At 58.9% G+C, this 12675-nt stretch overlaps 1 protein-coding gene across 1 annotated transcript in view; it reads left to right on the forward strand.

The window, feature by feature from the left end:
* Positions 1–12675, forward strand: part of LGR6 (leucine rich repeat containing G protein-coupled receptor 6) — a 94182-nt gene that overhangs the window by 57460 nt on the left and 24047 nt on the right. The window contains exon 6 of the mRNA XM_047755279.1: positions 4484–4555. Coding sequence (XP_047611235.1) covers positions 4484–4555 — 72 coding nt within the window. The remainder of the gene's footprint in view (positions 1–4483; positions 4556–12675) is intronic.

A 12675-nucleotide genomic window follows, 5' to 3' on the forward strand; every position in this document is an offset into this window, starting at 1 on the left:
TAACCACTGAGCCATGATGTGAACTCCGTCCCTGACGTTTCTGAATCTTCTGGTCTAGGTTTCCCCTCCCCTTGTGAGGTGAGGATGGCTGTCTCCTGTTGACCCCACAAGGTCAGGTGACATTAAAAGTGCTCTGGGAGGCACTGCGCTGTGATTGTCTCTGCTCTTATGTGCAAACGTAGTAACCACACCATGCTAACTGGATGCACATTCAGGCCTCCTTGAAGGACGTGAACCCTGTTGACAATGGCGATGGACGCTGAGGCTTTGGTTGGGGCAGGATTACCTCGTCTCATCTCCTGGGCCCGCAGAAGCAGTGAAAAGCCATCAATTGTAATTAGACAAAGCCCCAAGGGGTGATTGCCTGGCAGGAATGGGGCCTGGGGTTAACTCTGCACGCCCCTCCCGTGGGAACTTTGGAGCACAGATTAGCTCCTGGCTAATTGCTATGAGTGATTGGTGAGTTCATGGGGTAATTACTGAGGGCCGGGAGGTCACGCGTAATTGCTTTGGGTTCCATTGTAATTGCTGCGGGAAGGTGCATGGTCCAGACTCCGCTAAATGGCAGCCCCACGCCTCCTCTGCTCTTGGAAAGCTGCCGGCTCCATCCAAGAGATGAAGACGCGGGCACGAGTTGGTCTAATTCTCTGTCCCGGGAGTCTGGAGAACCAGGATGAGTGTCCTTCGGAACTGCCCCCCGCCTCCCCTGGGCGGCAGTGGGGCGTTCAGAGGGCAGGCAGGACACGGTGGCCGACGTGCCCTGTGACTAAAGGGGGTTGGGTCTGGGGTCTCAGGACAGGACTCCGGGGAAAATGGGGCCTCCCAAAGGAACCCCAACAAATGGGCAGCAGAGCTGTGTGGGGGCCCTGCAGAGTCAAGGAGCAGAGAGCAGGGCCAGCAGTGCAGCGGAAGTAGCAGGGTGACCGTGGGAAGGACAGGGAGGCTGGCAGGTAACTCAGGCCAGGCAGACCAGACGCTGAGCGCAGACTCATCACAAGGGGTCAGGGAGACGGAGGGGGAGGCTTGATGGGGGCAAGGGGCGTCCTGGGCTAGAAAGATGGTGAAGAGCTGGACAGGGTTGGAGGAGGGGCCCAGGCAGATGTCAGTAAAGCCCCGAGGGGAAGCTGGGTGGCGGCTGCCCATCTGCCCAGAGAAAAGGCCAGAAAGGTGACAGGTCAGGGGGTGTCCCCCGCGTCAGAGTGAGGAGTTTTGGCTTCTGTCTGCCGGGAGCGTGGGGAGCCCCGCTGAAGGGGGTTTAGGAAGATTGACATGAAGATGGGGGGCGACAGGAAAGGCCAAGGAGGAGTTTAGGGGGGAGGTGGAGGCGTGACTGTGAGGATGTTTTGAAGGAGGAATCAACCTGATTTGGAGGTTTTCAGAGGGTGAAAAACCAAGAAGGGGGTTCAGAGTGACTCCAAATCGGGTTGGGAGCCGAGGAGTTGGGCCACCGCAGAGCTGGGAGGGCCAGGCAGGTGCCAGGCGATGATGAGAAGACGACAGAATCGGGCCCCATCGATCCTGCTCCTTCCCCTCCCCTGCAGGTGGCCTGCCGGGCAGAGGAGGCTGGAGAAAGCCGTCCAGGATGGTGGCAGCTGCAGGGAAGCCGGAAGGCAGAAACGGGGTTCAGGGTCTGGCTGGAGGTGTGAGGAGGGCAGCAGTGGAGAGGGGCTTTCCTTTACGGCTGCTCCGCCAACCCTGAGCCAACCAAGAGCACAGGGGACAGCAGTGCTGTTCTGGGCATAGATTTCGTCCCTCCAGTGCTGTCAGAGGCACTCAGGACGCCTGGGGCTCAGGAGCTGCAGTATTTCTGGATGGTGTAGCTTGGAGGTGCTGGGGGAGGGCACGGAGGGGTGGAGGCAGAGGGCACGGGCAGGGCCTGGTGAGACCTGCACAGGTGGGCGTGGGACAGGTGGAAAAACCCTTTGGTCAGGGGATCATGCCCAGCAGGTGAAGGTGGGGCTGTGTTTCCTTTGCCGCAGCAGAAGCCCGGCCCGTCCTTCCCGCCAGGCTGGATGGGGTCTGCCCATCACCCTTCTCTCTGGGCATCTTGGAGCTCAGTGGGTTTCCTTCCTTCCTTTCTTATGCCTTTTTTTTTTTTTTTTTTGCTTTTTAGGGCCACACCCACGGCATATGGAGATTCCCAGGCTAAGGGTCCAATCGGAGCTGCAGCTGCTACGCCACAGCCACAGCAACGCGGGATTTAAGCCGTGTCTGTGACACCACAGCTCACGGCAACGCAGAATCCTTCACCCAGAGGGTTTTCTTCCCCTGTGCGTGATTTCCTTTCCCTGCCCGAAAATGCTTTTTAATCCCCGAGCTTGAACAGTTGAACTGGAACATGACACAGCGTGGAATCTTCTGCACTCAGTCTTCCTGAAACAATGTAAGCTTTTGGCCTGCAGATCCCATTCTTCATTTTCAAGAGTTTTCTTTTGTTTACATTTTTGAATACACCTTTTGTCTCATTTTGGATCCTGTCCCTTAGAGTCATGGATACTCCTCTGTTGACACCCCGTGGTATCTTCCACATCCATTCGTTTCTAGATGTCTTAACCTCTTGGTTTCATCCAGCCAAGTCACCATTTGATTTGATTTTAATTTTTAAACTGTGTTTGTTTTTGGCTGCCCTGCGGCATGTGGAGTTCCTGGGCCAGGGATCAGTTCCAAGCCACAGTTGTGGCCTACACTGCAACTGTGGCAGGGCTGGGACCTTTGACTCACTGTGCTGGGCCTGGGATCGAACTTGCATCCTGGCGCTACAGAGATGCTACCGCCATTCCCAAGGTCACCATCATTTTAGCTCAGGCGTTTTCTCTGATACCCATTCCGCAGCGTCTGCTGTGTCCCTTGTTTCAAATTTATTGACCACTTTTTCTTTTGGCCCCACCCAAGGCATATGGAGGTTCCCAGGTGGGGGATTGAACTCTCGCCTCAACAGCAACCTGAGCCACTGCAGAGACAATGCAGGATCTTTAACCTGCCCTGACACGGGGAGCCCCCACTGACTACTCTTAACGATGTGGTTTGGGTCCTCGGTTCATTCTCTTAGGCCACAATGTCATTTTTTCCCTTTCATTTAGAACTTTTTTCTTTGAAATGGTGTATTGGACTGTTTTGTAGCAGAAGGCAGTTGTGATCCACGTCCTGTTGCTCATTGTTCTCGGCGTTTCAGACGAGGCTCCAGCTGTCACTCGTCTTATGCCTCCTCTTCCTCTGCGTCCCTGTTGCGTGTCTGTGCGCTTGCTGCGTGGCTTCATTTTTCTGGCTGCTGCTGGGGTGGCTGCATCATCGCTGGGCACCCTTGGTTCCATGCCCTGTGGGGGGCTGCAGCCGTGGGCCAGGACTGCAGGTAACCGAGGGGCCTCCCCAGCAACCAGGGGTGCACCGAGGCACGTCCGTGACTCTCCGCAGACTCGGGTTGTGTCAAATGCGTGAGCTTGCTCCCTCCACCCGGCAGCTCCCAGGGGCGTCAGGGATCCCTTGGACTCCTGAGCAGGCTGGGGCTGGCATCTTCTTTCCGCCTTTCCCCCGCTCCCTCTGGAAGCCCGTGGTGGGGAGGGAAAGACACCCACAGCCACTTCTCCCCAGATTGGTGGTTTAAGGGAGGAGTCTCAGGATTTCATCTTCCCCCCAGTTCAGTTTCTGGAGTCAGGGGCTAGTGGGAGACCCCACAATGCTTCCTTGTCCGCAGGTGTTGCCCTTGTTCTCCTGCTGCTCCCAGCATTTGGGGGGCGGGCTGGGAGGCAGGCGTCTTGTTTCTGCCGTTTGGGCTTGTTTTATTAGGAATCGGCAGAAGAACATCCTCTTACTTTCAGTTTAGTCTTGACCTTGGAGGTCTCTCCCAGCCCCAGCTCCTGCCTCTTTCCCACATGTGCTCTGGCCAGACCTTGGCATCCCGCGCGCCCCGCCGCCCACCTCTGTCTGCAAGGTTCCCTCCACCGTGCCCTTCCTCTGAGGGTCCACGTCACCCACCCTCGTGGTCCTGCGCTGGACCACTGCCTCCAGGAAGCCTTCCCTGGCTCCTGCGGCCTCCATCTCCGAGTGTGCCCGTGCCCGTGGCTCCCTCTGGCCATGGCAAAAAAGGTCTGCGGTGTTTGCCGTTGGCTCCCTAAGTGCATCTGGCTGCTAAGCCAGGCAGGCTGGTCCTGGTAGGCCCCGAGAAGAAGCCCCAGCCTCAGGCCCGTGACATCAGGCCTCAGCCCATGAGCCAAGTAGGAGCTGCTTGGCCTCAGCCTGGGGCAGCCTCCCATTTCCCCTCCCCGGGAATCTAAGCGCTGCGGTCCAGGGTCAGTCCGGCCTGGGCACCTGTGACTTCATCCTGGCCAGTCAGTTTGTCCTGAAGACAAGGCTGGACCCCGGGGGTCACTCTGTCCATGCTTCTGCCTCTGCTCCTCCGTCACTGCATCTGCTTCCCCACCCCCGCCCACCTGCCTGCCTCCGCTGTCACAGGTCCCTGTCCTGACCTGTCCCTCCTCCCCCACAGGCATCTCCATAACAACCGTATCCAGCATCTGGGGGCCCACAGCTTCGAGGGGCTGCACAGTCTGGAGACTCTGTGAGTGCCCATTGGTGGTCAGGTGGCTCTGCTGACCTGGGGCGGGGGGCAGGGGAGGCAGCGGGGGCTGCAGGCTGCTGGTGGTGGAAGCCTGGGGGCGGTGGGGGGGGCAGGGGAGGGCAGGGGCTGCTGCGGGCTGCTGGTGGTGGAAGCCTGGGGGTGGGGGAGGCAGAGGAAAGTGTAGGACTGGGATGCTGGGTCTGGCCTTTCTCTGCAGAGCTGCCCCCAGGGGATTCCTTCCTTCTTTGGGGTGGGACACACCCGCTAGGAGTTCAGGGGCCCTGCCCAGGGAGGCCACAGCAGTGAGGATCTCAGAAAGGGAACAATTACACGCCTGGAAGCGGGAGGCTAGGGCAGCGGCTTTGACCCTGTTGGAGGGCGGCTGACAGAGGGAGCCCTGCCCTCCACCTCTGCCAGTTGGGCAACTACACACACGGCTTGGCAGCGGGAGCACATTCAGCCCAAGCTGTTGACTCTTAAAAAGCCATGTTATTAGACATTCCCTTCATGGCTCAGTGGTTAACGAACCCGACTAGGATCCCTGAGGATGTGGGTTTGATCCCTGGCCTCACTCGGTGAGTTAAGGATCCAGTGTTGCCGTGAGCTGTGGTGTAGGTCACAGATTCGGCTTGGATCCAGTGTTGCTGTGGCTGTGGTGTAGGCTGGCAGCTGCAGCTCCAATTCTACACCTAGCCTGAGAACCTCCATATGCCTTGAGTGCAGACCTTAAAAAAAAAAAAAAAAAAAAAAAAAGCCCCGTTATTCACACATCATCACCCTGGAAATCAGTTCAGGTCGGAATGCACCTGAACCCTCCCAGCACCTGCCCTGCAGTGCCCCCTGACCCCCCAGAGCAGGATGAATGACCACTTGGGCAAACAGCTGGCTGGCCCTCCCAGAACACAGGCCACACCAGCTGCCCCACAGCTCCCAGGAGGGGCTGTACTTCGGCCATCAAAATGTAGGCCTGGGAGGGGACTCAGGGAGAAAAGGACCCCTGGTCACCAAGTGTGAGCCCCTGACTCATGGTGCCAGGGGCGTGGTCCTGTTCCTCTCAGCCCCCTTGCTCCACCGCCCCCCCTCAACATGTCAAGTGTCAGGAAGGGGAGAAGGCTGCCAGACACTCTGTGAGCTGAGGGGCAGTGTGTTGGGAAAACCACTTGTGGAGTTCCCCTCCTAACTTGGTGGAAATGAATCTGACTAGTATCCGTGAGGATGCGGGTTCGATCCCTGGTCTCACTCAGCAGGTTAAGGATCCGGCATGGCCTTGAGCTGTGGTGTAGGTTGCAGGCACAGCTCGGATCCCGCATTGTTGTGGCTGTGGTGTAGGCTGGCAGCTGCAGCTCCGATTCCACCCCTAGCCTGGGAACCTCCATATGCTGCAGGTGTGCCCCCCAAAAAAGGCAAAAACCACTTGGCAGGTCTGGACGGGAGGCCCGGGCCATGAAGAGAAGGGGATGGGGAGGCAGGGCTGGAGCTCGGGCTGTCCTGGGCTTGCTGGATAGGAGGCTTGGCAGGCAGGCGCAGCTCTCCCAGTCTCTTCACCCTCAGCTGACCGATGCTCAGGGTTGGGCAGGGGCTTCCCAGCCTGGAGTCAGGAAAGCCAGGGCCTCTCCCTGCCATTGCATGGGGCGTGGGCCAGGTGCCTCCCCATCCAGCTGTCCAGGACGGTTCACCTGGGCAGGCGAGGCTGCTCGGTCAGCATGCTGGGGAGTGGATATCCACCCAGTTATCCTCCAGCAGGACAGAGCAGACCTAGGAGGGTTAACTGGGAAAATGCATCAAAGCCCCTAGTCAGTCCTCAGTCATCTAGGCCACCTGTGAACTGTGTGAGCCTACTGTGTGCTGGGTGCTATGGGACATAGGGACAGCCACCACCCCTTTAAGACCATAGCTCAGCTGCGTTCCCTGGGAGACACGGAGCTGTGGGGGGTTCGGAGTTGCGGACTGCAGAGCCACAGGGAAGCCAGTGCATCTGCCTCGGGGCAGGGGCAGGGGCAGGGCTGCAAGCGCTGCTGGGAAGTGTGGGGGGGGCACACGCATTGGGTGTGGGTTGGCACCTGCAAAAAGCTAACCAGCGGCTCTTTCTTCACTTTTGGGGCGTGCTGCCTGCTTCTTTCTCAGTGAGCCAAGGACGGCTGCGCAGGGCCTTTGGCTCAGCTGGCGCTGGCTGGGCTTCACACGCACCCTACCGCTGGCGCCCACTTACTTTTCATCCCGGGAAGGGCCTGGCTCGCCGCACAAAGCCCAGGACCCGTGCCCACTTGATGGGCGGGAAGGCCAAGGCTGAGAGGCACCAAGCAGGCAGGAGAACCCAGTGGCAGTGCCCATAGCCTGGCCTCACAGGGCCTCACAGGGCCGGCTGTGGACTGATGGGGAGGTGGGCAGAGCTGCCACCCACGTGGGGACAGCCACCCTCCCTCCTCCTCCCCGCCCCTCCTCCCTCCCCACCCTGAAGGAAGAGTTCTGCTTCCAGCTTTTGATCTCCAATTAAAAGGGGGAAGAGTGTGTTCTCCTCTGTGGCCTCGAGCGCTTGTGGGGGCCTGCGGGGCAGCCAGATGTGAGGGGGGTGGCGGAGAATGAAAGGAGGAAGGAGAGGTAGGTAGAGCTTTAATTGCCAGATAACTGACACACCCTGCAGCCCGTGGTGGCTCTGGGGCCATAATCCCTGCCACTTAAGACCTTCTCATCTCTACAGCAGAGGGAACATCAAACCCTCCCGGTCAGGCTGTGGTTTGGCTTAGTCTGCAGGCTCCTCTCCACAGGGAGAGCAGTGCCCAGCCCTGCCACCTGGGGAGAAGGGGGCAGGCATGGGCGTGAGCACACACGCACACCATAGCATGCACACACACACATACCATACATGCATGCGTGCACACACACACCCATACACACCACACATGCACACACACACACCATACATGCACACCCACACCTTACACACCACACATGCACACACGACATACATGCACACAAACACACATACCATACATGCACACACACCTTACACATCACACACACACACACCACACACACATACCATACATGCACACATGTATACACACACCTTACACACCACAGACACACACACCACACACACACCCTACATGCATGCATGAATGCACACACACACCATATACACCACAGACGCACACACACATATCATACATGCATGCACGTACACACACACCACACACACACCCTACATGCATGCATGCACACACACACCATACCACACACACACACACAAACACACACGAGCACACACACACACACCATACACACAGGCACACACATAACATACACACTATACAGGCAGGGCCCAGGGGTGGGCGATAGGGGTGGCTGCTAGGCTGACTCTCCTGCTGTGCCGGGACGTCACCGAGCTGGAAGGGGCTCTGGGATCGTGTCTGCATGCCGTGCCATTGTCCCCAGTTCAGACCTGGCCGGGAAAGAGGAGGCAGACAGGATGACCTCAGCCCCACAGCCACTCCCCTTTCCACTCCCACCACAGGGCTACCTGGTCCCTGAGGGAAATGCCGCATCAGAGGTGGGCCAGCCCTCAGCCTGCGGGCTGCATTCCCCCCACTTTTGGGATCGGGCCAAACCCAGAGATGTGGGTGAGCTGCCCAGTGTCCATAGTGTGTGAGTGACGGTTGGGCCCAGCACCCAGCCCCCTGGCACACTGCTCCCCGCAGGGCCGGCTCCCATTACAGCCCTTCCCAGGGGTGTCTGGGTGGAGACACAGGACAAAGCGTGACCCAGAGCAACCGGGGAAGGTTCTCCGAGGATCTCGGGCCAGAACCAGGCCCTGAGATCAGTGTTTGGAAGTGATGCTGGGAAGCCACGGGGGCCACTCAGAGCTGTACTGATGGTCCTGGGATCCCCAGCTGATAATTTCCTAGTTATCAATGAAATTGTGCAAAGAGAAGACAGAAGGCCCAGCAAACAAAATTACAACCTGAGCCAACCCACCCGGGCCCCCAGATCCGGGAATTTGAGGTCTGCTCCTCAGCTAGGACAGGGGCAGGGCTCAGGGGGATCTGGGTCAGCAGAGCCTTGCCCCCTGCCCGCCACCAGCCCCTGGGCCTCATGACCTCAATCAACAAGTCAGACCAGTGGAGCCCCTGGGCTGGCTGGAGCCCCCGGGCTGGCTGGAGCCCCCTTTGGAGGGGAGCCTGGAGCCGAGGCCAGAACAGAAACTTCCAGTTCTCTCCAAGGGGCAGGGGGTTGGGGGGCTGGAGGGTGGGGGGAGTTGGCAGCGCTCTGCCTGGTGACGCGGAATGGCGCGTTCCTACAAAACCTGCTCTGTGCCCGCGCCCCAGGACCTGCTCCCAAGACACACTTTCCCTTCAGCGCGGCTGCTGGGGGTTCCTCTGCGGTCCCCAGGTCCTGAGACCAGCCAGGCCAGCCGATTATGCTCTACACTGGCTTTGACTGTCCTGAGAGCATCCGGCCACCTGCCCACTGGGTCCTGGGCCCCCTCCCCCTCCCTCCCCCCCTTCCTTGCCCGGAGGTGTGTCTAAAGGCAGCAGGGAGGGGGTTGCCCGTGGGTGTCATTTCACGGAGGCCCATGGTGACTCACCCTCCTCTGCAGGTGGACAGGGGTTCCCCAGTCAGTCAGGGCACAGCCACTTGATGAGCTTCCTGTGGCTACCATAACAAATTACCACAAATTTGGTGGCTTAAAAGAACCCAGCCATGTGTTCTCCCACAGTTCTGGAAGCCAGAGGTCCATAGTCAAGGTGTGGGTGGGGTTGGTTCCTTGTGGAGGGTCCGAGCACCCCTGGTGTTCCCGGGTGGGTTGTGCATCCCTCTGATCTCGCCTGGCTTCACGTGACCTGGGGACCTCTTCTCACAAGGGCCTTGTCCTTGGATTCACGGGCACCCTGGTAACCCAGCCATCCTGAGAAAACCCTTAACTTAATTGTATCTGCAAAGAACCATTTTCCAAATGAGGTCACAGTCAGAGGGCTGGTATTTGGGGCTGGGGCTTCTCGTTCCGTCCATGCAGGGCCCTGGAGACTCTGCCATCTCTGCCTCTGGCCCCGCCTCTCAGGCATCCCTGGAAGGGCTTTGGGACCCTTGCCTCGCCAGTTTGTAACCATCTTTCGTGTGTGGCTTTATTAGCTGCAAATCCTTGGGGTTTTGTGGCGTCTAGAAGAATTTATTGTTCCATAGAAAACTTTTTTCTGGCTTTCCCTGCAGAACCGCTAATGACTTCTAAGTGGCAGAGAATTGAGCTCCCCATGCATCGGCCCGTGTCCTAACCAGGGTGGCCATTTACAGCTCTCCCAGCGTGACAGCCCCTTCCCCACACCTGGTACCCATGCTCCCCTTCCTCCCCTGCAGGTTCTGAGCTTCCTGCCCCCCAGGCACCTGGCCAGCTGGGTGTGGGGCTGAGGAGGGGGAGCCGGCAGGAATGGGTGGTCAGCGCCCTCTTATTTCTGCAGTTCGCTGCTTCTGGAATATTGACTGAGTGTCTGGGGTGTGCAGGCCCCTTCATAGGCTCTGGGGGGTGGGGGTGCATTTATGAACCACGGGGCCCTAGGCAGGCATCCTGAGCCCGTCTTCACTTACCATCCATTCCAGTGTTTCTGCCCCAGCACCTAACTCCTGACCGCTGACCCCAGGGCTCCACTGCACTCCCTCTCATCCTCATTCACCCTTATCCATCCTCAGTACCTGCCCACGGTTCCAGCCTGGAACCCCCACTCCCCAAGGCTCCCCAGAACCCCCACACTCCATGCCCCGAGGCCCCCTAGAACCCCCCACGCCCCGAGGCCCCCGAACCCCCACACCCTGAGGTCCCCAGAACCCTCACACCCTGAGGCCCCTAGAACCCCCATACCCCAAAATTCCCACACTCTACACCCTGTGGCCCCCAGAACCCCTATGCCCCACACCCTGAGGCCCCCAGAATCCCAACGCCCTGAGGCCCCCAGAACCTCCACCTCCCCGAGGATCCCCCAGAAGTCTCCCCACTGGGAGGCTCACAGTGGCAGCTCTGTTCAGTGTTGCTCAGGTGCAGACCTCCTGTGATCCAGTCGCTTTCCGGCCACACCCACGTTGCACAGCCAGCAGACTGGCCTGGTCTTCAGAGCACACCGAGGGTCCAGGCACTTCCCTCCTGGTCACCAGGCCGCCCGGACTCTCCCTGGGTTACTGGGACAGTGTCTGTCTGGTGACCCTGCTCCATCCTGTCACTCTGCAGCCTACATCCACATGTCCACCAGCGGGACTCAGAGTATAAATCGGGTCATGCTGTCCTCTGTCCAACCCTCCAGTGTCCCCCGTCCCGCTCTGGAAAGAAGCCCGCGTCCTCACTGGCCTCGGCGATGTGCCGCTGCTCCCACGTGCCCCTGCCCTGCACAGTGATGCTCCCACCTCAGGGCCTGCACTGTCCCTCCTTTGTCTGCAGCATCCTTTCCTCAGTGACCTGCCTCCTTCAAGACTTTGCTTAGATATCACCTTTTAGCGAGGCCTGCCACCACTGTCTTGCACCTTCTTCCTGGCACCTGACTTAGTTTCCCCTGGGCACTGCTGCAGCCTGAGAGCCTGTGTTATTCGTTGTTTGACGTCATCATTGGCTGGCCCCAGCTCTCCGTGATTTCTACCACTGCTGGGCTTGCTGTGCCTGACGCGGGCCTGGCAGAGCGGAGGCTCTCAGCTTTGGATCCGTGGCCCCTGGAAGATGTCTCTCTCTGAGCTTCGGCTTCTCCCTCTGAGCTGTGAGACGGTTGGTCCATCTCACCTCCTGGGTTCTTCCCGGCACTGGTCATCCTTCCGCAGACCTCGGCCCGGCCCCAGACACAGATGCCCGCTGCTCAGTAGCTGGCACAGATGCCACATGTTCTAGAACTTGGAGAAGTGCCCAGGACGTGGGCCAAACCCGTGGGATAGTCCCTCACCCTTGCCTTATACGCGGACCCCATCCCACATGCCCTGCGGCTCAGACCTCAGGGCGTGACTTTAGGCCAGGTGCATTTTGCTCAGACCAGGGCCACCTCGGAGTTGCTGTTGTGGCGCAGCGGAAACGAATCTGACTAGCATCCATAAGAACTCAGGTTAGATCCCTGGCCTCGCTCAGTGGGTTAAGGATCCGGCACTGCCGTGAGCTGTGGTATAGGTCGCAGATGCAGCTCAGATCTGGCGTTGCTGTGGCTGTGGTGTAGGCTGGCAGCTGTAGCTCCAATTCAACCCCTAGCCTGGGAACCTCCCTATGCTGTGGGTGTGGCCCTAAAAAGACAAAAAAACAAAAACAAAAACAGGGCCACCTCAAAGCCTTCAGGTCCCCGCGTCCAGGTAGGAGGCTGCTCGGAGAATCATTAGAGTGAAAGAGCTTTTCTGGGGAGGGGACAGCAGTGTAAGAACTTGGGGGAGCCCAGGGGGAGCGTGACTGAGCTACTCCCGGGTGGTGGCAGCAGATGACTTGGTCAGCAGAGCCGGGGGACAGGGTGGCCCTGGGCACAGAGCCGGGTGGGCATGTGGGGCGTCCAGGCAGAGGTAGAGCCCTGGTCCCAGGGACCCCAGGGATGATCCCAGGTGGTTGGGTGGCTCCCTCCCACCTCAAGTCCTGGCTTCTCCCAACCCAGGTGCCTGCCGAGGGTGCGGCTGCCAGCCAGCTGGGTGTCAGAACCAGCGGTTTCTTTACGCTCAGCAGGGCTGCCGCCCCGGGACCTCCGAGTTTTCTCTCCGGCTCGGGAGGGGGCAGGAGGAGGCATGCCCATCTCTCAATCTCTCAGTGGAAACAGGACAAATTTTCTAATTGCAGCATCTGTTCATGGGTGGTCCATCAGACCGGCTGTTTGGACGGTGAAACAAAGCTATAGTCATAAAGTTTTGTTGGTTCCTGGCGCACCAAGGCATCTGCCTCAAGCGTGTGGAGTCAGACCCGTGGGCCACGTCGGCAGTTAGGACGTGCTCATCATGCTTGGCCGCCTGCCTTCCCCGCCTGGGGGAGGTGGAAGTGGTTCAGAGGTTACAGTCTCTCAGAAATGTCTGTGTTTTGTGTTTTGCGTTTTGCGTGGGTGCTGGGCTCCCCACATGTCTCCAGGTGCCTCTGTCTGTGATCTGGTGATAAACACAAGCATTAGCCTTGGGATTGAACGTGTAAGCAG

The sequence above is a fragment of the Phacochoerus africanus genome, chromosome 12 (assembly GCF_016906955.1).
Source record: "Phacochoerus africanus isolate WHEZ1 chromosome 12, ROS_Pafr_v1, whole genome shotgun sequence".
Taxonomy (NCBI): domain Eukaryota; kingdom Metazoa; phylum Chordata; class Mammalia; order Artiodactyla; family Suidae; genus Phacochoerus; species Phacochoerus africanus.